The sequence below is a fragment of the Oxyura jamaicensis genome, chromosome 4 (genome assembly GCF_011077185.1).
Source record: "Oxyura jamaicensis isolate SHBP4307 breed ruddy duck chromosome 4, BPBGC_Ojam_1.0, whole genome shotgun sequence".
NCBI classification, from domain to species: domain Eukaryota; kingdom Metazoa; phylum Chordata; class Aves; order Anseriformes; family Anatidae; genus Oxyura; species Oxyura jamaicensis.
In genome coordinates this window covers 67,676,539-67,700,138 of record NC_048896.1, presented here as the reverse complement: position 1 = coordinate 67,700,138, position 23,600 = coordinate 67,676,539, and the positions used below count along the sequence as shown (strand labels likewise).

The following is a 23,600-nucleotide window of genomic DNA, read 5'->3' as shown; positions in this document are numbered from 1 at the left end:
AGCTTGCTCTCTGCCTCCTGCCTTCACCGAGTGTACCTCGGGTCATCTGGCATCCCACAGGCAGTGGCAGTTGGCTGCAAGAAATGTTAAAGGTCTCAACCTTTAAGTATGGTTTATGGCTTATTGCATCTAGGAGCTGCTGGGCTCCATGTTTTCTGTTTCATGCGGCCATGTGCTTTAGAACAAACAAATCATCTGCTGTTTTTACAGCACCATTTATTGCACAGTGATTAATTATGACAAAAACATGTTTTGGGAATCCAGATTTCTTGGTCAAATTCTGATTAGTTTTTTTCCTTTTTGCAGTCAGACCTGATGGCTGTTCACTTTTGGAACCCTTTCTTGTAGTCATTAACATATCATAGCTAATGATCAAGCCAGTGTTTCCCCTGCTGCGCGTTGCGCATCTGCATTCTGCCAGACGTTCCCATTGCTCTTTGTGTTTTATATTGTCCAGTTATTAAGGCTACAAAGCTGTTTGTTAAACCTCAGAGCTATTATCATTTAACTTGATGCTCTTCATTTTATGGAACTGGGAATGAGTTTTCACTGAGTGACTGCCCAGCTTTGTATTTCTTACAATTTATTTCACTGGTGCCAATATTTTCTAGTATCACTGCTTCCTAATTATTTTCTTCAAATTTGACAATTGTTTTCACTTTATAAAATGAATTTATCACATTTTCCTAATCATTCTTCTATTTCTGAGGCACACTCCCTTTTTCTTATAACCATCTTAAACCCTGGAAAATTAGCTTCTATTTTCCTTTTATCTGCTTTGCTTTTAAAATCGCAGAATCACAGAATGGTTTGGGTTGGAAGGGACCTTAAAGCCCACTCAGTTCCAATCCCCCCACCATGGGCAGGGACACCTCTCACCAGCCCAGGCTGCTCAAAGCCCCATCCAGCCTGGCCTTGAGCACCTCCAGGAATGGGGCATCCACAGCTTCTCTGGGCAGCCTGTGCCAGCACCTCTCCACCCTCTGAGTGAAGCGTTGCTTCCTTATATCTAATGGAAACCTTCCCTCTTTCAGTTTAAAGCCACTACCCCTTGTCCCGTCACTCACTTCCTGACAAAGAGTCCCTCTCCTGCTTTCCTGCAGCAGTTTTGGTGCACTGCCAGGGTGACTCAGGTGATGAATACCACAGATCCTCTAAGTGTCTTCAGGCTTCTCCAGAAGGGCTTGCTCTTAACACGTGAACATCTGTAAGTGACCCATTGCTACTTTGTACTGAAATACTCATTTGCATCTGGATTTGCTGCAAATACATAGGATCTCAACAGATCCTCTGCCACTTCATACACAGTTTGATTCTTTACCATTCTTCCATTTTGGACTCCCCAAAAATCTTCCTGGAACTGTAATGTTGCAAAGCAGGCATGCTGCTCCAGCAGTGGGGAGTGGAATAGTTCCTTCCCTGCATAATATATCCAGTATCTGTGCTAATAATTCTTCGTCTCTTCCCTTTCAGAAGGTTTATCCTGTTAATTTTACATTTTGTTTACTTTATATAGTCTCCCATTAAACCAAAATAACTTGGTGCTTTCTATTTCATTTTCTCAAAAAAAAAAAAAAAAAAAAAAAAAAAAAAACTATGTAGGGTGTTGTGTCAGTTCAGATTTGCTGCAGATTTTGTTGTGTGGATAAAGAGGTGGACTCACTTCCATAAAATGAACAATTAGGTAAAGTATTTCTTCAGCCTAGAAAAGAAATGACAAGGGAGAGAATGTGATGGAGATGCATGAATTCATGAATGGAGTTGGGAAAGTTCATAGAGGACAATTAGTCTGTCGCAGTGTGAGAACACAGGAGCATCAGTTGAAGCTAGTTCCATTTCCAATCCAAAACAAATATTTTTTTATATGTAGCTGGACTGTACAGCTCCTTATTGCGCAGCGCTGTTGGTGAAATATTTATAAAAGCTCAAAAAGCAACGCCACATTCATAAAAGTTCCCAAATTACTATTGGCCCAGAAGTGCTCCGATGCCACCAATCATTGGAGCATTTTTAAGAGAAATCTTAGTATGGGCTCACCCTGTTCTTACACGTTCCTGAGTCATTTGATTTTGGGGGTCACTCTGATAGACTGTAGAGGGCCAAGAGTTATTTCAGGGTTGTGACTGTTCCTAGGACAAGCACTATTGATGAACTCATGATTCACAATAGCATATAGCTACAAACCATAACTTATTCATATCTGTGGGCATTGCAGACAGACTTGAAAAACAGGTATTTGAGCTGAAGGCAAAATATCTTCAGCACTTCTAAGAATTGTTCAAATAGAACCAGTTAAAATGGTGCTATTTTAATGATTTTAAACGGAACAGAGAAAGTAGCTCTCTGGATCTGGTTTTGGATTCCCCCCAGGCACAGAGCTTTAATAAGAACGATGTGGTTTCGGGGGGCTGACTCCAACACGCGTGCAGGAAGGCATGTACGCAGAAGAGGAGCCAAATCCGAGTGAAAGAGGAGATGCACATCCCAATCTGGGCTCGCTGCCGGTTAATATGGAAGGTTTGTTCTGTGGCATTTCCTATGCAAACACAAAGAGTGCTTTCAAAGTTGAAGCTTTTTAATTCTCTGCAGGCACCAAGTGATGCAGAGCAGTTTAACTTAGGAATTTTATTTCTGAAGTCGCTAATGTTAAGCTGGTGTAAAGATGTCAGTTAAATTGCATGTTCTAGCAAATTATTTGGCATGAAATAAGTGGGTCTGTGCCATGGTCCAGTTACCAGGGAAGATTTGTTAAATGGGATGAGTGCAAATGTTTAATTTTTTACTAAATTCCCAGCATTTCTTTGCCTCTATTAGACAAATACATTCTTTACAGCTGCAGCAGTGAATATCTTAGAGCAGTGAGACCATAACCCCAGGGCTGTGGTTTTGCTAAATACTGTTCTGTTCTCACCCACCGTGGCAGCAGACCTCCTGCTCCTTGCAGCCTGTAAGGGCCTGTTCCGGCCCGTGGCAGTCAGGTCGAAGAGCCAAGGCCACATCTCCCCTCAGGAAAGTTGGCTGGTGGGCGAGGGCAAGCAGGAAGATGAGGGGGCATCCAGTGGCCAGCAGCCCCAGCCTCTGGGGTTCCTGTGCCTGCAGGCACGAGGTGGTGGCAGCAGTGACATCCCGTGCGCAGTCCTGCCCCTCGCCTTAATCTCAGAAAACGTGGGGATGAGGCGAGACTGCGCTGGAGCAGTTTGATGATCCGGTTCCGAAGCTCCTGTGTATGTGTGTGTGGTCCCACCAGCCCGTTTCGTGGTCACGCGCGGCAGCTGTACTGTGTGAATGGTGTAAGTCCTGTGGAAATACCCATCTGTGTTGGAGCTGGTAGGACTGGAAGGTACAGACAGGAGATGTTCATCTCTTGCCTTCTCTTTCTGACTGACAATGAGACTGGGGTACAGGATGGTGATTTCTGGCTGATGAACTACAAGCCTTTTGCACAAACCAGAAGAGACCAGGTATGTTTAACTGAGCCCCGTATGCATCTGTGGGCATTTCCAAGGAGTATTTAAGCATCTTGTGCGTGACTGCACAATGGTAGAACAACAAAATGTCACACCTGCAACTGCTAACAACCGGAGTTTGCATATAATCCTTCTCGGGCACCCATGTGCCCTCAGCAGAGGGAATTCTCAAGTAAGGAAGGGTTTATAGTTCTTCTGTGTTCATGAATACATCTCCAGCTCCCTTCTTTTCAGGGAACATGGTCTCTTTTCAGTGGCCTTGGAGCTTATACATATATTTATACATGTATATGTATATAATATATGTATCTCTCCATCTCTGGATTGCACTATTTTCTTTTTATTCTTTCAAGTAAAATTTGTGCGTTTTTTCTTTTCTTTCAGGGATGATGCACTTCAGGGGATTTTATAATTGACCGGGTAGAGAATGTATGTGTACGAATTTGAGAGGATAATTACACCACAGTTACAGTACAAACACATTTTCAAAAAGAATAAGGAGCACATTTTATGTCTTTCTTTGAAAGCAATCAGAATAAATTTGCTTAGTGGTAACAGTAAACTATTTGAGACTTAGACATTCAGTATTCAGCATCAGTTTTGGGGATTGCAGTGTACTGAAAGCAACTGGGTAATGGAAAACTATTAATTGAGTTTATTCTTTTTTTAAAAAAAAAAAAAAAATTTATTTTTTTCTACAAAAAAAAAAAAAAAAAAAGCCAAAAAAAAAAAAAAAAAAAAAAAGAGCCTTCTGTCCTATAAGGAATATCAGTGCTACTCAATTTTTTTTCAGTCCTCAAAGTGATTTATGCATGTCTGAGCAAATAAATCTTTTTAAACTTCAAAGTAATTTAAATAACTGTGTACAGTCCAGAAATACTGGCAATATTATATTTCCTGAAAATAACAGGAAAACAGCATATAAAAACAAATGCACATTTTTACAGCATTTTTCCTGTCTAGGAATATGACTTTGAGATGAAGCAAACTGCAGCCTCAATTAATACAATACATTATCAAATTAAGGATCTGCTCTGGAGCTGGTTTCTACTGGTGTCAGAGGAGCTGCAGGAGCAGAGCAGTCGCAGCCTTCACGTGACTGAACGCAGTTCCTATTTGCACTGTAAGATTTCAAGTCAAAGAGCTGCATTTATAACACGAAAACCTCAAAGGATTTTGTGAAACCCTTGCTATTAGACGACGGGTGCACTGGCAGTAATCTAGGTGGGAATAAACCTCCACCATTCAAAACTGCCTACTGCTTCAGAATGCTGTGCTAGATGAATTTAATTATTTTCCATCAAAATTCAAATGGGCATAAACTATTCTAATTCAATAACCTGATTCTGAGGAGTCTCTGCATGTATTTTACCAGGTTTCTGTATCAAAATACTAAGATAATGTTTCATGGTTAATATGGATAAATTTAAGTCCACTGAGTGATGATGAAAGTAAGACTGATCTGACCTAAATCCTTTTAGTCTACTTGCTGCTATTAAAGGGTGTCTTCCCTTGGCAGCTGTTCACCTCAGCCACGCTGATGATTCTGTGGTATGGGAAAAAGATATGCTCTTGTTTTTTGTGATACCTACTCTAATCTTCTGTATTTCTCAGTCAAACTCATATCAGGGGTCTGTGCAGGTACCTGACATTCACACTGAATACAAGTTGCACAGTTGAAATGAGCACCACTGAGCTGTAGATGTTTGCAGTAATGAAAGCCAGAGACGGGAGGTCTCTGGAGAATTTTCTGTCTTCGAGAGATGGTAAGGCAGGAAAATAACTACTTGCTCCCTTCCTTCCTAACTGAAAATGACTTGCTGAAAAATTTCAAGAAGAAAATCTGTCATTAAATGTTCCTTACTCCTATTTTGTTCCTTCTTCAAGAGAATTTCTTCACCATTACTAAAAACTTCACTTTCAAAGACTGTATGGTACATGTGTCTGCAGTAGCCAGAGCTGCAACTTCCCCAATTCATCCCAGAGGATAGATATTATATGCTACTTATTTTACTTACCTTATCCTTGATACAATTCAAGAGTACTTTCTTATAACCCTAGAGAGAAGATTACTTCAACAAAGAAAGTAAATGATGGGAAAGTTCCTTTATCTTCCTGTTTACTGTATCTTTTGTGCATAAACTTTTCTCGTGTAAAGGTTGGTGATGGGGCAGTGCATATGAGCATGAGCTTACGTGAGTTTGTGCACTGTTCCTTGAGAGCAAGCATCTTAAAGAAGCTGGGTTTTCTCTCCTTTGAGAATTTGCGTCCTCTAGCACAGAATTATGCCAGATCCTTAAGATACTAAAACTGGTCCTCACAATTAGGATATCTTTAAAAATATAATAGTCGCATGGGGTACAGGGCTGGGGGGCTGGAGAAGAAAGAAGCTGCCTTTTGGGGCAGTTATAACTTCTCAGGGTACAAGTGGATCATGATGTTATCATTTCTTTATGGCAGTAAGGCTTGGTAATTAGCTTTTATAATTAAAGCCTTAACCTAGGACACTGATTAAGAAAACAGAAGGAATGTTGCAAAAGTCACAATACATTTGCAAAAGTCAGCAGCACTGGTGAGAGCTCAAGTTGATCACCCAAAATGAGAAGTGATGCACTGAATTCCTGACCTTGGTCACTTTGTGGGGAGAATGGAGATGGGATGGCTGTCATGTTGCAGCAACGTGAGCCTGAAGTTGATTTTTGTTGTTGTTGTCCTGAGTATTTCTGTGCAGCTTCCATGTGGAGAACAGGCACATGTTAGACTTGATTTGTTTTGCTCATAATATAAATACCTTTTTTTTTTTTTTTTTTTTCTGTTTTTCAGCAACAGTTGGCCAAGAATATAAAATTTGGGCAGCCTCCACAAATGACAATTTCTGGGAGGACAATGGGGGAGGCAAGTGCTAGTGTAGAAGAGGATGTATTGCTCAGTAGCCCCATGGAGACTGACTCTCAGCAGGACACAGTGCTCTCAGAGAGTGGCAATAAAGTAAGCACTTTAAATCGATGTGTTTGTGGCATTACACTGGTTCTGAAGCAGTAAAGTTCACTGGGGAGTAACAGATGTCTCCAGTGAGGCATCGCTGAGCTCAGCGGGCTGTTGTATGTGGGTGGCATCTCTCTGCTTGTACTTCTGGGACTGGTGTGAAGCGTGTGCTCTTGGCTTCCTGAGCCAGGTCCCACAGCATCACCAACTTGAACGTCTGCTCTGAACCTGCAATGCCTGCAAAACAGGCATTGCTCATGGCATAGATACAATAATGGATTTTTTCTAAGACAGAAAATGTCTTGAAATATGGCTTTTCCCCCATGGAAAGCTGTGCACAGCAACTATAGCAAAAATGAAAATCATTCCATAATGAGATCCGTAAAACCCTTGGTCTTGGGGTAAATATCCATATTCCTCACAGACGGGAGATGAAGGCAGATGTGGTAGAAAAACATTCTGAGAATGGTCCATAAGCCCAGTGTTCAGTGCAATTCAAATAATTGTTCTAATTCTTCATAGAAACTTTGATACAGGAACTGGAGGCATTCAGGTACCTAGAAGGGGCTTGTTCCGACAGTGAGGAAGCACAGCGAGTGACGGGAGCTCCCTGGAGATCCTCTAAGGCGAGACTGGCTCCGTGTGATGTTGCAGTGGGCGGAAGGAACATGAGGAACAAAGAGACATCCATTTCCCTGCCTCAGGGAGGCTGACTTTGTGCCAGGGTTCCCTTCGGGCAGGCACGCATGCGCCCCTGGAAGGGGACCAGGGCGTGAACTCGTGGTTGCTAGTGCTAGCTCTGGTTGCATGAAAGGTAATGAGAGCAAGCATCCTCTGCAGCTCATGCCAAACCTACAGAAGGGAGATTTATGGCCGAGGTGGCCAAAACTCTTCATCGGTCTTCAAGGGGCAACATAGCTCCCCACAGCACCCAGCACGCCACAGTGGGATCGGGGCACGTTTTGGCTGCGTACCTTGGTATGAGGAGCAGGTTGGGTTTGATGCTGGCATACATTCTCTGCAGCCTTCCTGCTTCAGGAGACCAGAACATCACCTGGTGACCTCCAGCTTGAAAGCAGAAGTAATTCAGTCACTAAATCACGGGAGTACCCCTGGGTATTAAGGAGGGAGAGGTTCAGTCCTTACCACCTGCTCTTTCAAATGCTGTTTTGAAAACAGGATTAATGCTACTTTGCACAATTCTTTTTCTGAATACTGCAAGAGTAAACGTCCCTTTTACAAGGAGATTGCAGGTCAAAGTACCCAGGCAGATACCAACAAATCAATGCCGAAATGCAAGTGCACTCAGCACTTTGCTTTTCTCTTACCGTGCACTACTCACTACCTGCTTTACTGGAGACTTCCTTGTGCATGGCAGCTTGCTTGGTTCCTGCCCCTCTCTGCTGTTGGCTGTGTAACAGCTCCGTGTGTTCATCTGCATGGGCCGGGGGCACGGGGTGGCTTCTGGCAGGAGCTGGTGGCTGGGCCCACAAAGCACTGTAATATTTCACGTGTCCTCTGCTGGCTTGTGACTGCTGGTTTTCCTCAGCAGGCTGGATCGCCAGCAGGAGTTCTAAGTTTCATTTAATGGGTATTTGTCAAGCTGATTCTTTATCCTTTGTGCTAATAACCTGTTTAGAAGGAAGGGCTGTACTTTTTCATATGCACCTGGTGTATCGGGAGCCAGCTTTCGCTAAGTTATGAACTAATACTGTGATATAAGGAGTAAAGAAATGTTTCTGAATGTGATGAATGCTGCTTCAGCCCCTGTGCCTTAAAATCCCCTCGTGTGAAATGGCTTCAATGGGATGGTAGCTAAGGAGTCCTAGTGACTGATAGGCTCGGGTTGCTGCAGGGCCCGACGTGCTTTGTGAGAAGAGGAGCCATTGGGAGCCTGGGGTTGCAACTTGTTGCCTCACTGGGTAGGGACCAGGTTCTTAGCTGTGGTTAGGCCTAGCTCAGGAGAACATAAAGGTAGTAACAGCTGCCTGAAATCCTGCAAAGCTGTGCTCTTCCTTTTGATTTTGAACCTAGTTACCTCATTAAGGAATTTTGCCTTTTGTAGTATGTAGCAGCAGCGACTGCTTCTTATAGACAATGGTAATCGAAGGAGCAACAAAGAGAAAAATCTTAGTATTTAGAAACAATAATTGTTTATCTATCAATCCTGCAGTGACACGACATGAAAAAATAAATGACGACTGTAACTTGCCTGATTTCACAAGTCCTTCCACCCATATTTATTAGGTCCTTCATGTTTTACTATCTAGCTGTGGTAATCTTCTTGTTTTCTAGTCGACTGACACTCTGTTGAGAACAATGAATTTGCCCGGAGCAGGACGTGAAGTGGAAGAAAAGGTACCAAAACTTTTATACTCAGTTTGCACTCAATTACTTTGCCAGTTTTAGTTACTAGAAGCCTGACAGTCAGTTTTTGCTTTAATACACATTTATTTGTTTCATGATCACCTGAGACTTTGTAAATAAGCCCTCACTGAGACTGACAAATCTGTTTCTACAGTGAGAGCTGATGGCAGAACTCAGTCTCTGCCAGTCCTGCAGCATTCCTGCATTTGATGCATTAATCACAGAGACACAATTTTCCTAAGTACTTCTACTACTTTGTTATGTCTACGTGTAATTCAATAAGTGTATGCAAAATGTTCCATCAGCTTTTAAGTAATTGTTTCCCTCATTAGCATATGTTTAACCTCGGAAGATTGCAGAGCTGTCTGGAAAACAATGTATGGGACTCTTTCCTTACAGAAGATGTTTTCTCCCTTCTTTTCATGTCTTCTTTTTCCACTGGGGTTGTGCCAAATACCAGTCTCGGGATGATAGGTCAGTCATTTACGGGAGAGGCTGTGATTACAGGCACTCACAGGTCTAGACATACAGCTCCACTCTGTTTATTCACACGAGTTGTCTCACTAAATCACTTTGTTTGTATTTGCAGTTTCTGAACCTAAATATTTGAAATGCAAGAGGAAAAGCACCACAGCCAGTAGTTATTTTTTTATTTTTTATTTTTTCTCCTGTACTTTGATGTTAACTTGGACAACTCCCCATGGCTGTGGCAGGAAGCTTTTCTGGAGGCACTGGGCTGGTCTGAGACCCAGTATCTCAGTCAGCTCCCATGCAGACAGTACGGCTGTGTCACTGCTCTGTTCTAATGCTCAGATAAGTCATTCTGAATTACACTTGCCTAAAGTCTATCATCTAAATGATTTAAAGATGCACATATATTTCAATAAGCAAACTTTAAAATGTTCTAAGGGGTGTTGTTGAAAACTCTGCCTCTGTCCCTCCCATTTCCAACAGCTTCTGCATGGAGCTAAATTGTGAAAAAAAAAAAAAAAAAAGGACATTCCAAGTAATTTTCAGATGAAAAGTATGAAAACGTGGTACTGGGAAAAGCAAAATGTTACAGCTGAACGAAGTGCATAATTTCTGTAGTGGAAGAACAGGGTTTGAAATAAACTAATTATAGTTATAAACTTAATAAACTTTTATAAGTTTATAAACTAGTTTTATAATTAGTTCTAAACTAATAATTGCTTTGAATTCAAAACTGCAAAGTTTTGCGAGGACTGTTTTTTGTTATGCTGTTGTTTTTGCGTGCTTTTGTTTGTTTGTTGTACGAATATTTTTACATGGAACAAATAGTTGAATAAAAGCTTCTTGTGTTTGTGATACAAACAGGTCACTCCAGTCAGACCATCTCGGCCAAAAAGACAATTTTCCTGTTCTGGCACGATTGAAACAATCAATCTGGATGCAGTTCCCCAGGCTGTTGCTCGTCTAGACAACAGTGCAGCTAAACACAAGCTGTCAGTAAAGCCAAAAAAGCAGAGGATGTCAAGAAAGCACAAGAGATTAACAAAGGTATTGAACCACTGGTGAAATAATGAGAGGGAGAGGGCACTTGTTAAGCTGTGTAACCACAAATGAGTGCACCAGGAGTAGCAATAGTCAGAAGACTGCCTTAATGTGTAATTAATACCATTAGAAGTAGATACTGAAGCTTCTTGGACAAATCTTGTGTCTCCAGGGCAAAACAAAATGGGTGCATGTTTTGTTTTGTTTTGAAATCAAGATAAAGACCTAAAGATGAAACCCTACCTGGACAGATGATGCAAAAAAGTTTTAACCACAGAATCATAGAACGGCTTGGGGTGGAAGGGGCCTTAAAGACCACTCAGTTCCACCCCCTGCCATGGGCAGGGACACCTCCCACCAGACCAGGTTGCCCAAGGCCCCATCCAGCCTGGCCTTGAGCACCTCCAGGGATGGGGCATCCACAGCTTCTCTGGACAACCTGTGCCAGTGCCTCACCACCCTCTGAGTTGAAGAATTTGAACATCCCCAGCTCTCTCAGCCTGTCCTCACAGGAGAGGTGCCCCAGCCCTCTGATCATCCTCATGGCCCTCCTCTGGACCCACACCAACAGGTCCTTGTCCTTCTTGTGCTGGGGGCCACAGACCTGGATGCTAGCTAATATGTTAGCTATAGCTAATAGCTAATATACCTATCGGAAACAAATGTTACTTAAATCTGAGGTATTCCAATTAGAGCTTTCTGATTCTAGCTATCCTAGTTTTTGTAAAAAAAAAAAAAAAAAAAAAAAAAAAAAGTCTTCATGGCCTGAAGAATATCTGCCACTGGTAGTGCTGCTCCTGTATAGGCGATCAGGTAGTACAAACTGGGGGGAAAAAACAGCTTCTCTTAAAATGGCATAGATTCTGAGGGTGGTGATTTCATTGTCTTACATGAAAGAACAAGACCTGAGTAACACAGCTCTTTCTGCAGCTTTTAAAGTGAGTTATCAAATCCTAGCTCCATATGCTTACTGCATGGTTTTTATCTTGACATTTTACCAGTGTTTGTAAATGGGACTGTTGAAATAGTACAGCATACAGGAGAGCCCACTTCCCCACCATTGTACTTCAATGCCACTCTTGCAATGAAGAAATTAAATTCAAGCCTTTTGTTTATGCAGAGTGGTTCTGTTTAACTGGAGCCAAATGATGACAAATGACAGCTGGACAGAGCATTAACTGTGCTCTTTTCCTCATGGGAAGTGCTGGGCAGCACTGTTTGGGTGCAGCTCGTCTTCAGACCATGTCTCTGCAGAGACAAGGAGCAGGCTGTGCAGGAGATCTGCCCTCAGAGTGCTGCAGGCATTGCACCTGCCTGCCAGCACCGAGGGGCAGCGCACAGAAGCAGGCAGCAGTGAGCACGTGCCGGACAGCACGGCTTTGCGAGGGAGCTTTTTTGTCCATGGCCTGGCAGCACCAGCAGTAGAGCTAGAGGTTCGGCTGGCTGCGAAGGTATCCCGGTTCAGGATTTGTGAAAAGCAACCACATTCTGTTTCCCTGAGCAGTGCTCTTTCCTGGATTGCACTGCAGAGCTCTTTCATGTGGGTAACAGCTTCTGTCTCAGCTAACATGTAGATTTGCTACAAAAAAGCCTGCAAAACAACTGCCCTTAAGCTGGTGCAAATTATTTCAAGCTTTTAGAAGGGAGTTCTAAGTAACAGAAGAGGGATACAAAATGCATTCTCTCTATTCCTCAGGCTACTGTAAATTTGAAATGCCAGGTCTTAGTCTGGATTAACTCATGTAACCAAAGGGTGACTGAATATCTAGCATTAAGCTGTTATCACTGTGGGGATGTTTTCTTTCTTATAAAAGCTATCACCTGTACAGGTGAGAGGCATGGAATATATGGTGATGGTAACCATCAATTGGGGTGTGTTGGCTCTGGATATGAACCCTTGTTTTTAATGAAAAAAAAAAAAGTAATTTTGCATTTGCAAGTGATGGTTTTATTCACTGGACATATTGAGCCAGTAGGCAATATTAAGTTACTCCATGCTTGTCTCCCCATTTCAGGGATCGCAAAGTTTAACAATAACAGAATTTGAGCCAGAGGATCTAGAAACTGAGCTGTTTGCAGACAGATACCCGGGTTATAACGGCCACTTCACAGCAGACAAGCTAATCCAGAACAGAGATGAGCCGAAGCAGCTTCCACTGGCAGAGGAGAAAAGAACTGAAGATCACTGGGGGATCCTTGAGGCCGAAAGGATAAGGCAGATTGTAGAAATGGAAGAACAAAGGGAAATGGAAGAACAAAGAGAAATAGAAGAACAAAGGTGCCAAGAGCGTGAGCAGATGCTGAAAGAGCAGGAGAGAAGGAATTGTGAAGAGGAGAGTGGGCAGAATCTCCTTGAAGGAGAGACATCTTTGAAAACAGAAGAGCAAGCATGCCAGGAAGAGGAAAGAAGACCTCTGGAGGCAGAAAAGAGGCAAGAACTGGAGGAGCAGAGGCAGGAGGTGGAAAAGCAACAGAGACAAGAGGTGGAGCAGCAGAAGCACAGGGAATGGGACGAGCAACAGAGACGGGAGCTGGAGGAGCACAAATGCCAGGAACAGGAGGAGCAAAAAAGACGAGAGCTGGAGGAACGAAAGCACCAGGAAGAGGAGGAGCAGAGCCAAGAGCTAGAGGAGCAGAAGTTCCAGGAAGAGGCAGAGCAGAAATGCCAGGAGTTGGAGGAGCAGAAGAGGCAAGAGCTAGAGGAGCAGGAGCACCAGGAATGGGAAGAGCAGAGGCACAAGGAGCTGAAGGAGCAACAGAGACGAGAGGAGCAGAAGAGGCTGGAGCTGGAAGAACAAAGGCAACGTGAGACTGAAAAACGGTGTCAAGAGGAAGAAGAAAAAAATCAGCTGGAGGAACAAAAAGAACTCAAGGAACAAAAGAAGGAAGAAAAACAGAGACAAGAGCTAGAAGAGGAAGAACTTCAAGAAGGTGAAATAAAACTGAAGCAGGAGAAGGAACTTGAGAGCCTCAAGCAACAGAAGAAACAGGAGGAACAAAGGCAGCTCTTGAAGGAGGAAAGAGAAAAGACAGAGGAACAACCCCAGCAATTACTGGAGAAGAAACAGAAGCGGGAAGAGCAGAGAAAACATAAGCTCACAAAACAAATGCACTTGGAAAGTACAGATATTATGCAACAAGATGAACTGAAGCAACAAAAGGAACAAAATGAACAAGAATGGAGCAAGCTGCAAGAGCAGAGGACAGAACCGGAAGGAAAAGATCTTCAGCAAAAGCAACAAGAAAAATCCTTGGAGCAGCAACAGGACACGGATCAGCTGCGTTCTGGAGGGGCTGACAGGCATCCAGTGGAGGACAAGCTCCAAGAAAGACCAAGACCCCCAAAACTCAAACAGACAGAAAAAGGGAATAAAACAGCAGAAGAAATCCTAGCCCAGAAGCTGAAGAGAGAAGTTGATGCTCAGGAACAAAAGCGAATAGGGGAAGAACTTAGGTGGCAGGAGGTAGACGAAAGACAAACTGCATCCAGACCCTTCACGTTCCAGGTGTCTTCTGGAGATAAACAGATCATATTTCAGAAAGTAAATCTGAGTCCAGTCATGCCTGTCAAGGGAGCAGGGCTCTCTTCGCCTTCCCTCAAAGACTGCAGGGTGCACACCTCCAGCAAGGGCTCCCACACTCTGCCCTCATCTGTGTGTGTGCCCCACACAGCTATTTTGGTTACTGGAGCGCAGCTGTGTGGCACAGCGGTTAACCTGAACCAGATAAAGGACACGGCTTGTAAGTCATTACTGGGCTTAACAGAAGAGAGAAAAAATGTGGATATTCCTTCACCAGAGAAGGCCCAGGGAAAAAAGACAGGTACCAAACCCGCCAACAGTAAAATGAAATATGCACAGGAGACACTGGACCAAGCCACGCTAGCTGAGTGGGCCTCTATCCGCTCCAGAATCCTAAAGAATAAAGAAAACAGCAAATACAACGAGAAAGACAGAGTAAGCGGCTGCAGGCACAGCGATGACTGGACACCCCGAGGGCGAGGTGCTCCCCATGGTAACTTGAGGAAAACCCTGTCTGCAAATGCAAAGTTCTCGATAACACCAGCGTGGCAGAAGTTTTCAGAAGCTTCAAAAGCCAATTTGGACACTGAGAACGTGAGTGCAGCGAAAGGCAGTGAAGCAGTGGCTGTGGGAAGAACCACTGGCTCATCTGCTGATGTGGCTGGGGAGGTGGCACCCGCTTTTAAGGACAGCTTAGCTGAAATGGCTAGAGAGAAAATGGAAACCCGCAGTGAAATTACAGACAACACGGAAGGTTGTAAATTTGCAAAAGATCTTCCATCTTTCCTTGTTCCAAGCTCTCCTCATCCTCCGGGTAAAGAATTACCCCAGTCAGAACCTCCAGGTGCTCTGGAAAATCAGCAGGGTAACAGCACCAAAAAACCTGATAAACCAGCACCAAACGGAGAAGAAAACGTTTCTCCTTTTGGGATAAAGTTACGGAGGACAAACTATTCCTTACGTTTCCATTACGATCAACAGGCAGAGCAAAGGAAGAAGAAAAGATACAGTGCAGGAGATAGTTTCGATGGTGTGCCTGACCCTCTGCTTACAACAGAGGGTGAGAAAGAACCCACTGTTTTTGCCCCACAAGAGAGCACGTCCCCTGGCATGGGAAGAGCGAACGTCCGTGGGAACATAAAAGACTCCAAAGACTCTTCGGTTACTGTGGTAGAGCTTTCACAGCCAGCGGGCACACCACTGCCAGCCCCCAGCCAGGGTGCTTTACCTCCTCACGAGAAACCAGCGTGCAAATCACTGGCCCCGCAGAAGCCTGCGCTAGCTCCAAAGCCTGCCAGCCAGACGCCGCCGTCGTCTCCTCTCTCGAAAATGAACTGCTCGAACCTGGCTGATGCGCTAGGGCAGAGGTTTGTTAAAGCTGAATCGGACGGTAGCTGGAGAAGAGAAGACAGAGCGGTGCCCCCCACAGCACTGAGTGAGAACAAAAATGAAGAGGAAGAAATCAGAGAAAAGAAGTCATTTTTCCCATCTCTAAGTATTCCCTGGAGAGAAAAGAACGACAAAAAGCCTGAGCCACTGAAGAAAGGTATGTACTTTGAAAAACTCATTTAGCTATTGTCTGCATTTCCAAAGCAAGATACTGAAGTCCAGAGGAAGAAAACTGGTCATGAGCTATAATTGTAGCCTGGCACGTTATAGACTGCCTCTGCTTTGCTTAGGGTTGTCTGAGGACCACTTCCCATCCCCCCAGTTTAATTTAGATACACACAAAATCAATGTGGCCAGTACGACCTGCTAAAGTAAATTAATTCCCAGGAGGTAACAGGTGTGTGTGTTTTCCGAGTTAGTCAAATGATGGACTTCGTGTTCCATGTGTAATGGGATCATCAGAGCAGAGGGGGGTCATTGTTATAATTTACATCATATTGGGTATATTTTTAGGGGAACAGTACCTAGCTTACAAAGAAAATAAGATGTAGTTGCCCTTATAGTGCCTGTCCTGGGCAAATGCTCTGCCTACCTATACGTGGGCACACGAGCCTGCATTTCAGAAGCACTCTGCAGTAGTTGAAGCAATTTCAGTAGTCATAGTGGCTCTTCAGAGGAAGGCTGAAAGTGCCTGTGTCCTGAAATAGTGTTCTGTACAAATGGAAAAAGTCCCCTGTCAGCATAAGGGCACTCAAAGAGCAAGGCAAGAATTCAGCATTTATTTGGGAAATCCCTTTTTTTTTTTTTCATTCTTAGTTTTTGTAAGCATTGAGACACTTCTAAAGCCATATCTCAGTGGAACCACTACATATTTTTACAGTCTGTGAGCATGAATACCCTTTTCCCTTTCATTTTTAAATGAGGATTTATGGAAATAGTTGGAGGCATAGCTGCCACCCTGGGAGAGCAGGGACTGCGGCCTCTGAGGGATTCTGTGCTCTGCAGCAACCTCTACACCCAGAGAGCTGCTCCCTGCCACTCACAGCTCTACGCTGGCTTCAAGCCCCAGTGTTGTTCAAGATAAAGAAAGTCTCTAGCTTGTTGTCAGAGATGCTTTTGGCCTCAAATACTACTTGCAAACATCAGTACAGATATTTAAAGGTATGTAGTATCAGATTATAGGTGTTCTGCTTGCTAGCTCCAATGTGACTTTTCAAAAAACTGCTCAAATAAAGTCTGATTTCTTTCTGGAAATAGCTAAAGGCACCAACTGTTAGAGAAAGGTTACATGCACCTTTTATTGTTCTTGAATCACTGCACTGAATGAGAAAACAACCAGTGCTCAAGTGGCAATTTAAAAAAAAACTTTTAAGAGGGGCTGCAGTTATAATTATTTTTCAGCACCCTTTTTTAGCTGAAGTTTGGACACTGTTCCCTTAAATGTGGCTGTAAGACCAGGAAACTGCAGTATCTAGTGCAAGCAATCAATGAATATGTATCACTTACTTTCACTTAAATATCTCCTAGGTAGTGGAAGTATATGTAGTAAACTAGGCTAGAACTCCAGGGGACGGGCTTTTTAACAACAACAAAAAGATAAACTTGTATAGAGGTAAGAGAGCGCTGAATTGGGTCTTATTCTTGAGGCATTAAAGCTGTTTCAGGTTTTGACATACAGTTCATGAAGGTCTGCACACAGCACAGAAGTCAATAAGCTTAGCTCCGGAGTTTGACACGGTGGGTCAGTTGTACTGATTTGCTTGAGCAAGGGATGTGCATTACTCAACCAGTTCTCTTCGTGTTTTCTTACAGAAAAACCAGTCCTCCAGAGCAGGCACTCTTTAGATGGCTCTAAATTGATGGAAAAAGTTGAAACTTCACAACCACTTTGGATTACATTGGCGCTGCAAAAGCAAAAGGGATTTCGTGAACAGCAAGCTACTAGGGAAGAGAGGAGACAAGCCAGAGAGGCAAAGCAAGCAGAGAAGCTGGCTAAAGAAAATGTAAGCAATCCTTAGAAATACTAATGTGATCACTGCAACTACTGGCTAGTTTTCTTTTGTGGAAGGGATTTCTGTTCTTACTGTGGTTGGTCTGTAAGATGGCATAAAAGCCAAGATGAAGGTGAGCAAAAAGTAGTCTGAAAGTCCAGAGTTCCATTTTGCAAATCTCCAGAAGGAAACAATGTGCAATAGTGTGACAATTTTAGGATAAAATCTGATGTCTTAATATCAGAGGGTGGTTAATAGCAATCATAAGCATGACCCCTGTGCAGGTGGTGCAACAGAAAAATTGTATGGAACGTCAGTCCTTCAAAGCTTGAGAAAACCTCAGTGCTTGGGATATGACATTCATTACTAGGTGAATATAGGTGAATATTAGTACGCTGGAGTTTATTTTTATCATAGCACGTATTATTTGGATAAAATGTAGATGAGTGAAAGAAATGGACTGTAACAGAAAACATGCAAACACTTAAAGCAGGCAATGAATTCAAGTATCACATCTCTCCTGTTCTCTAAGTAGGTGTTTTTCTATTAGTAAGAAAACCATTTCCCCTTACAGCACAGAAGTGACACTATGCAAGCAGCGATGCTGTATATAGATACCACAGATGGTAAAAAGAGAAGCTGTGTGGATAATGAAGCCTATTTTGATGTTTGTTATGGGACCCAAATTTCTGATGGACAGATACGTACAGACATACTAACTGGTGGAAGAAAGCAGTGGGTGTGAAGCTGCCCACAGACGCACGCTGTTCTGTGCTGTGCGTAACAGGTTGGGCTGGGTCAAGCTGCCCAATATTTTGACTGAAATGACAACTTGACAAATTTAATTTTGTCATCGTCTTTTACAAGTTTTACTAACTCTTAAGATTTAAAAGAATCGGAGTGTTTGGATTTGTTGCCCGAAAGGAAGGTTAAGGAAGGGACAGGTGTGATAGCATCAAGTGTGCTATCTCTTACTGGTAGCCCCTACAGGACAGGCTGCCCCTCATTTACCAGTTTTTCTTCTTTGTTCTAGGCGGCTGTGAGTAACCAGTCAGATAATAAAAGCAGCAGCAGCAAAACAAGCACACTGCAGAAATCTACGCCTCAAGAAGGGGAGAAGAAAATTGAAACTGCTGTGTCAAGACTTGAAAGAAGGGAGCAGCTGAAGAAGTCTAATACCCTTCCAACTTCTGTGACAGGTACAGTGGGAGATTCACATTTCCTCTAAGAATAATGCACTTTTAGAAGTGGTATTGCATGTTTTTGAGAAAGTGAATGATTTTTTCTCTCTCATATTACCCCTAGAACTAAGAACACATTTTCTTTCAGCAGGAGCAATATAACTTGGCCCAGTCCCACATGCTGGCCGTTACGCTGGAAGTACATCATTTTAATCAGTTGTTGCTAGGTTCCCAGGATCATTAAAGCTGCAGAACTATGTTTGCTCAGAATTGACCCAGTTCAAGTTAAAAACTAAAAACAAAAATTAGGCTGTCTCCCCAAGCCACATCCAACAAGTATTTTTTGAACAAGTTTAGTGAATTTAAGCGCATTTGGTTTACTGTGAATTGCAATTGCAGTGCTGATTTGCCTTTAGGTTGAGGGTCAGCACAGAGCAGAAATGGTGCTGAAAGCCTACAAGATGTACCTGTGTGGGAAATAGGGCATGTTATGTTCTCACACCTCCCTCGTTGGAGAGGAGGAATTATCTCCCAGAATATTTGGAATGAGGACTTGTGCCATTCAAAAAGACAAAAAATAATTGCATTAAATTGAAGGTAGCCTATCACTTTGAATTTAGGATTTCTCCCTCCCAGTCTAGTATCTAGTTTGGACAGTTGGAACCAGAACCCACTACTGGATAAACTGAATATTCATAAATAATATTCATACGTTACATATTCAAAAGGCAGAAACATGAAAATAAATGCTTCCCCAAAGGTCACGGCATTTGGGCTGTTTAAATTTGAGACTTGTGTAATATTTCTCTTGTCAACATTAGTTCTGGCAAAAGGTTTTGAAGAAGAGTATGGATAAATAATGAAGAAACCTTTTTAGAGGCGAGGCTGTAAATAATGTGGGCTGCTTTGAAAGTAAAGCATTGATGCTTGTTAGCCAAGCATCAACAATGCTTGTAAACATGCTTAATAATGCTTGTAAAGGTGCTTGTTGGCCAAAAAGGAGATCTCTCAATGTCTTCGAGAAACGTGTGGATTTGGAACTTAGTAGCACGGTTTAATGGTGGACTTTAGTATTATGTTAAAGGTTGGGCCAGATGATCTCAGAGATCTTTTCCAACCCGGATGATTGTCTGATTCTAAATACACGTGTATCAGCTGCGTCTATTCAGTACCCCTCCGAGCCACGAATTATGGAAGGTAACTACGAAAGCAATGAGGTATTACAGCTACCTTAGCTTTGTAACAGTAAAGGCTAAAGCAGAGCTACTCCTATGTCACAGACGTTTCTAAGCAGAACATAAAGGGGCACCAAGCAAACCTGTATTCAGTTGGCTTAGATGCTGCATGTCCACAGCGCAGCTGTGTGCCCATACAGATATGCCTGAGAACTTGTTTTGCTTGCAACATCTTACACAGTTTGCCCCAAACCTTCATGCTACCTGTTAGCTTGCTTCCAGCATCCAAACTGGCTTTGGAGGCAGGCAGCTGGAAAAGCTTTAGAGCATTCCTCCCACAAGCTGCCACAGGGCTCTACTGCAGCCCTGCCTGGAAAGACGCAGTGGTACGGTATGTTGTACTGCAATATGTTGTCGGCTCTAGCAGAAAAACTCTAGCACAAGAGATGACCCAAAATTAAATTAAAGCAGGACCAGAAAAAAAATGTGCCTTGGAAGGTCTGTCTGCACTAGGATATGAATTTCATGAGGAAATTCAAGAGGAATCACCAATTATGTTAAAGTGAAAGCATAACTGTTGGCTCTAAGGGAAATAGAGACTGGGTATCCATGTGTTGCTGTCTACATTTGGAGTCAGGTAGCTGTTACCGACTCATTTCCGAAACAACCTTATAGATACTTGGGCCAAAGAACATGGTATTGAACATGGCACAAGTATAATGTAAGCCAGTGTTTCTTTACTACGGATGGTAACACTGATTTAGGTTTCCCACAATTAGGAGAGCATTTGAAGAATGCTCAGAAGCATTCTTCAAAAGAATGCTTCTGAGACCAGGCTCAGAAGACCAGGCTAGAACATGTTTAGAATAAGTTTGCTGAGATCTCCTCTAAGGATATGGGGTTTAAGTAACATTTGTTTTGTCTCTCCCTCCCCCCCTCTGTCACAACCAGTGGAGATTTCTGATTCTGTTCCATCAAACCCACTGGCAAAAGAGGTGGCCAAGAGATTCTCTACGCCTGATGCTAACCCTGTGTCAACAGAACCAGCCTGGCTTGCGTTAGCCAAAAGGAAAGCAAAAGCCTGGAGTGACTGTCCACAGATCATAAAGTAAACTATACAATTACGTCTTATTGCTGCCTATTAATTGCTTTCTTTTTATTTATTCAGCTTTTTACACATGACAAAACTGAAAATGCATGTCTTGAAGAACTGAAAACTGAACTGATTACCATTTTGCTCTAGCTCACTGTAAAGTGTACTCAAGTCATATATTCCATTGCTTTGACAAATAGCTAAATAAGGTCACATGCAAATTTCAGAACCAGTCTCTCTCAAAAATTCAAGAATGCTCAGATACTGGATGTAAATTTTAGCCAGTATCACCATAAGGGGCAGAACTTAAGAAGCTCCTTAAATTCTCTGAGTATTTGGTTCTGCAATTGTAGATCTCTACTCTTAAGTGCAGATCTCAGAAAAGCTTTTCAACACTCCATTGTTGAAAATTTATGCAAGATGCATGTTCCCTTCTCTTATTCCTAAATTTTCTTAAGTGTTAAACTGTATGAACTGTCAGTTCTACCTGCTATTTGGAAGCTTCATACCTAATGAACTTTGGGAGCCATCTTTCCACCTGAAAACGATAAATAAGAAGGACCATCTAAATGCTGAGGTAATTCCTTTCATTATAGCATTAATATATTATGTCTATATTCTCTCACTCCTAGGAAAAAAAAAAAAAATTATCCAACTTTATAAAAATTACTAGTTAAACAGAAGTCAGAACGTTTTCAGAAAGAAGCCTCTATTCTCTGCAACTACCTGACAGGAGGCTGCCGCGAGGAAGGTTTTTCCTCAGGTGACAAGTGATAGGACACAAGGAAACAGTCTCCGTTGTGCCAGGGAGGTTTAGATTGGAGGTTAGGAAGAACTTCACAGAGAGGGTGATCAAGCACTGAACGGGCTGCCCAGGGCGCTGGTGGAGTCCTCATCCCTGGAGGTATTTCAGAGATGTGTGGACGTGGCACGAAGGGACACAGTTTAATGGTGGTACTTGGCAGGTCAGGTTGGTGGTTGGACTTGGTGACCTGGAGGGTCTTTTCCAACCTGGCTGACTCTGTAAGCCAGAGGCAGTGTTTATTCAGGTCGTTTAGCGCAGCACTGTTTGTGTGCTTGGCCATGTTTAAGATGCATACAGACAGCGATTGCAGATTAAAACTTGAAATCAATCGTCTGCAACTGAAGTACGTAGAATGATTCCTGTGCTCCTGTACTTACAGAATTAGTCTCATCACATTGCCACAGGAATAAGATTGCATGACTGGATTTAACTGAAACCTGAAAGCTCAGTCAGTGATATCTCAAGTTTTAACTCTGCATTCTTCCTGATTTTACTTCATATGCAGCTTTAGGTGGTTCAGATAACTTCCCATACTTTGACCAACACAGCAAGCAGACTTCAGAAAGTGTTTTTGTACCTCTCCCAAGTAAGTGTTTACCTACCCCCCATCTTGGGTATCTGCAGATTCTTTGTTACTTCTTTGTACCTAAAATAGAAGTGTTCATTCCCACCCTATTACAAAAATGGAAAAAGTCCATAATTTTACTATCCTTAATATCCCACAGAAATATATGTGTCTGCATTTTAAAAGTCATTCTAGTAAACATATTTGTAACACTCCCAAGTTTGTTTTTCAGGGAAGTTTTTAAATTTGAACATCTCCTTGTAATGATAAGGCTCAAGGGAACCTTTAAACATAAACCATTTTAAAGGGAGGTATTTTCTTGAGAATCAGTTGCATCATTATAGATTCACACACAACTCATGGAAGTATTTTAGCCAAACTGCTGTATGCAGCATGAGTAGCAGCACTTTAAATTATGCAGAAAACAGAATGAAACCTGCCATAGCCTCCCATTCTAAAAATCAAAAAGGGCTTGTCCACAACCGTCATTACTGAATACTCTATTTCCTATCAAAGCAAAAACAAAGGTTCAGCATCATGGTTACAACAGCACAAACACAAAGGATGCATTAGATGGAGTAGCTGTGCAGCAGCAAGACGTTTTTTTCTTGTGTCTGTTTTAAGCCATCAGTTTTACTGTTTTATATTTAAAACCAGAATCTCTACAGTAATTTTTTTTCTCTTAATATAAGTATTTAAAATGTTTTGTACAGAGATGGGGCAATGTTGTTCTTAAATATTTGGAAAAAATGCTTAACATCTTCGAAGTAAAAATCTCTGCAAGCTTGTCTGAGAAAGAATTCTGCCCATAACTATTTTTGCTCTGCAAGCACCATGAATTAGTGCTGCTTAAGTTCGATTTACACTTTTTTTTTCTGAGTTTATAAGCCTGCGCTATTTGTAATTACAAGAACTGAACTGTCTGAAACCCATCTTCAGGATTATTTCTTGGGACAGGGATCCAGGCAGAAATACAGAGAAGGTGAAGTAAATCAGGATTAAAGTGTTCCAAAAAGCATAGCATAATTAGGTGCTACTGTGCATGACATAATGATGCAATTTTCCAATACAATACACTTATAGCACATAGAATAGAGCTTTCAGTGAGGATGGTCTTAATCTAAAGCTTCAAAGCAGAAGTTGTTGTCAAACATAAAGGTATCTAGTGTAATAATGGAAACTGTATTCTGTACAGTACTTGGTGGAAACATTTCTGAAGTGTACATGTTTAACAGTGACATTTCATGGTAAATTAACAAAAATTTGCACTAAATACCAATGAAGTGAAGTGTTACTTTGCTTTATCTTTCTTGCAACCATTACTGATAAAGTGTTGGAAATCTGTAAAAAGAAAAACGAACAAACAAAAAAATAACAAACCACCAAAACATTACTACTGACTTTGAAACAGCAAAAATGTTTTAAGAACCGAACAAACCACTATGTAGTATATTGTCTCAATTTTTTGTAACTTAAACACATGAAATACCATTTCTTCTGACAAGGTTATATATGATTAACCTCTATGTTCATATAGTAATGTATAAAA

At 42.2% G+C, this 23,600-nt stretch overlaps 1 protein-coding gene and 1 long non-coding RNA gene across 7 annotated transcripts in view; one reads left to right on the top strand and one right to left on the bottom strand.

The window, feature by feature from the left end:
* The window catches only part of CRACD (capping protein inhibiting regulator of actin dynamics), a 122,632-nt gene extending 99,225 nt beyond the window's left edge, over positions 1-23,407 (top strand). For 4 of the 6 annotated variants that reach the window (XM_035326268.1, XM_035326269.1, XM_035326272.1 and 1 more), the window contains 7 exons: positions 6,291-6,455; positions 8,748-8,810; positions 10,155-10,337; positions 12,347-15,398; positions 17,054-17,244; positions 18,266-18,431; positions 20,540-23,407. In XM_035326268.1, coding sequence (XP_035182159.1) covers positions 6,291-6,455; positions 8,748-8,810; positions 10,155-10,337; positions 12,347-15,398; positions 17,054-17,244; positions 18,266-18,431; positions 20,540-20,700 — 3,981 coding nt within the window. In that variant the 3' untranslated portion in view covers positions 20,701-23,407. The remainder of the gene's footprint in view (positions 1-6,290; positions 6,456-8,747; positions 8,811-10,154; positions 10,338-12,346; positions 15,399-17,053; positions 17,245-18,265; positions 18,432-20,539) is intronic. The other 2 variants (XM_035326273.1, XM_035326270.1) reach the window with 2 other exon arrangements.
* LOC118167055 lies at positions 11,058-11,884 on the bottom strand. The gene is made up of 2 exons (XR_004750907.1): positions 11,693-11,884; positions 11,058-11,641 (listed from the first exon to the last, which is right to left on the bottom strand). It is a non-coding gene; the product is annotated as an uncharacterized LOC118167055 (long non-coding RNA).
* Positions 23,408-23,600: the final 193 nt, after the last annotated feature.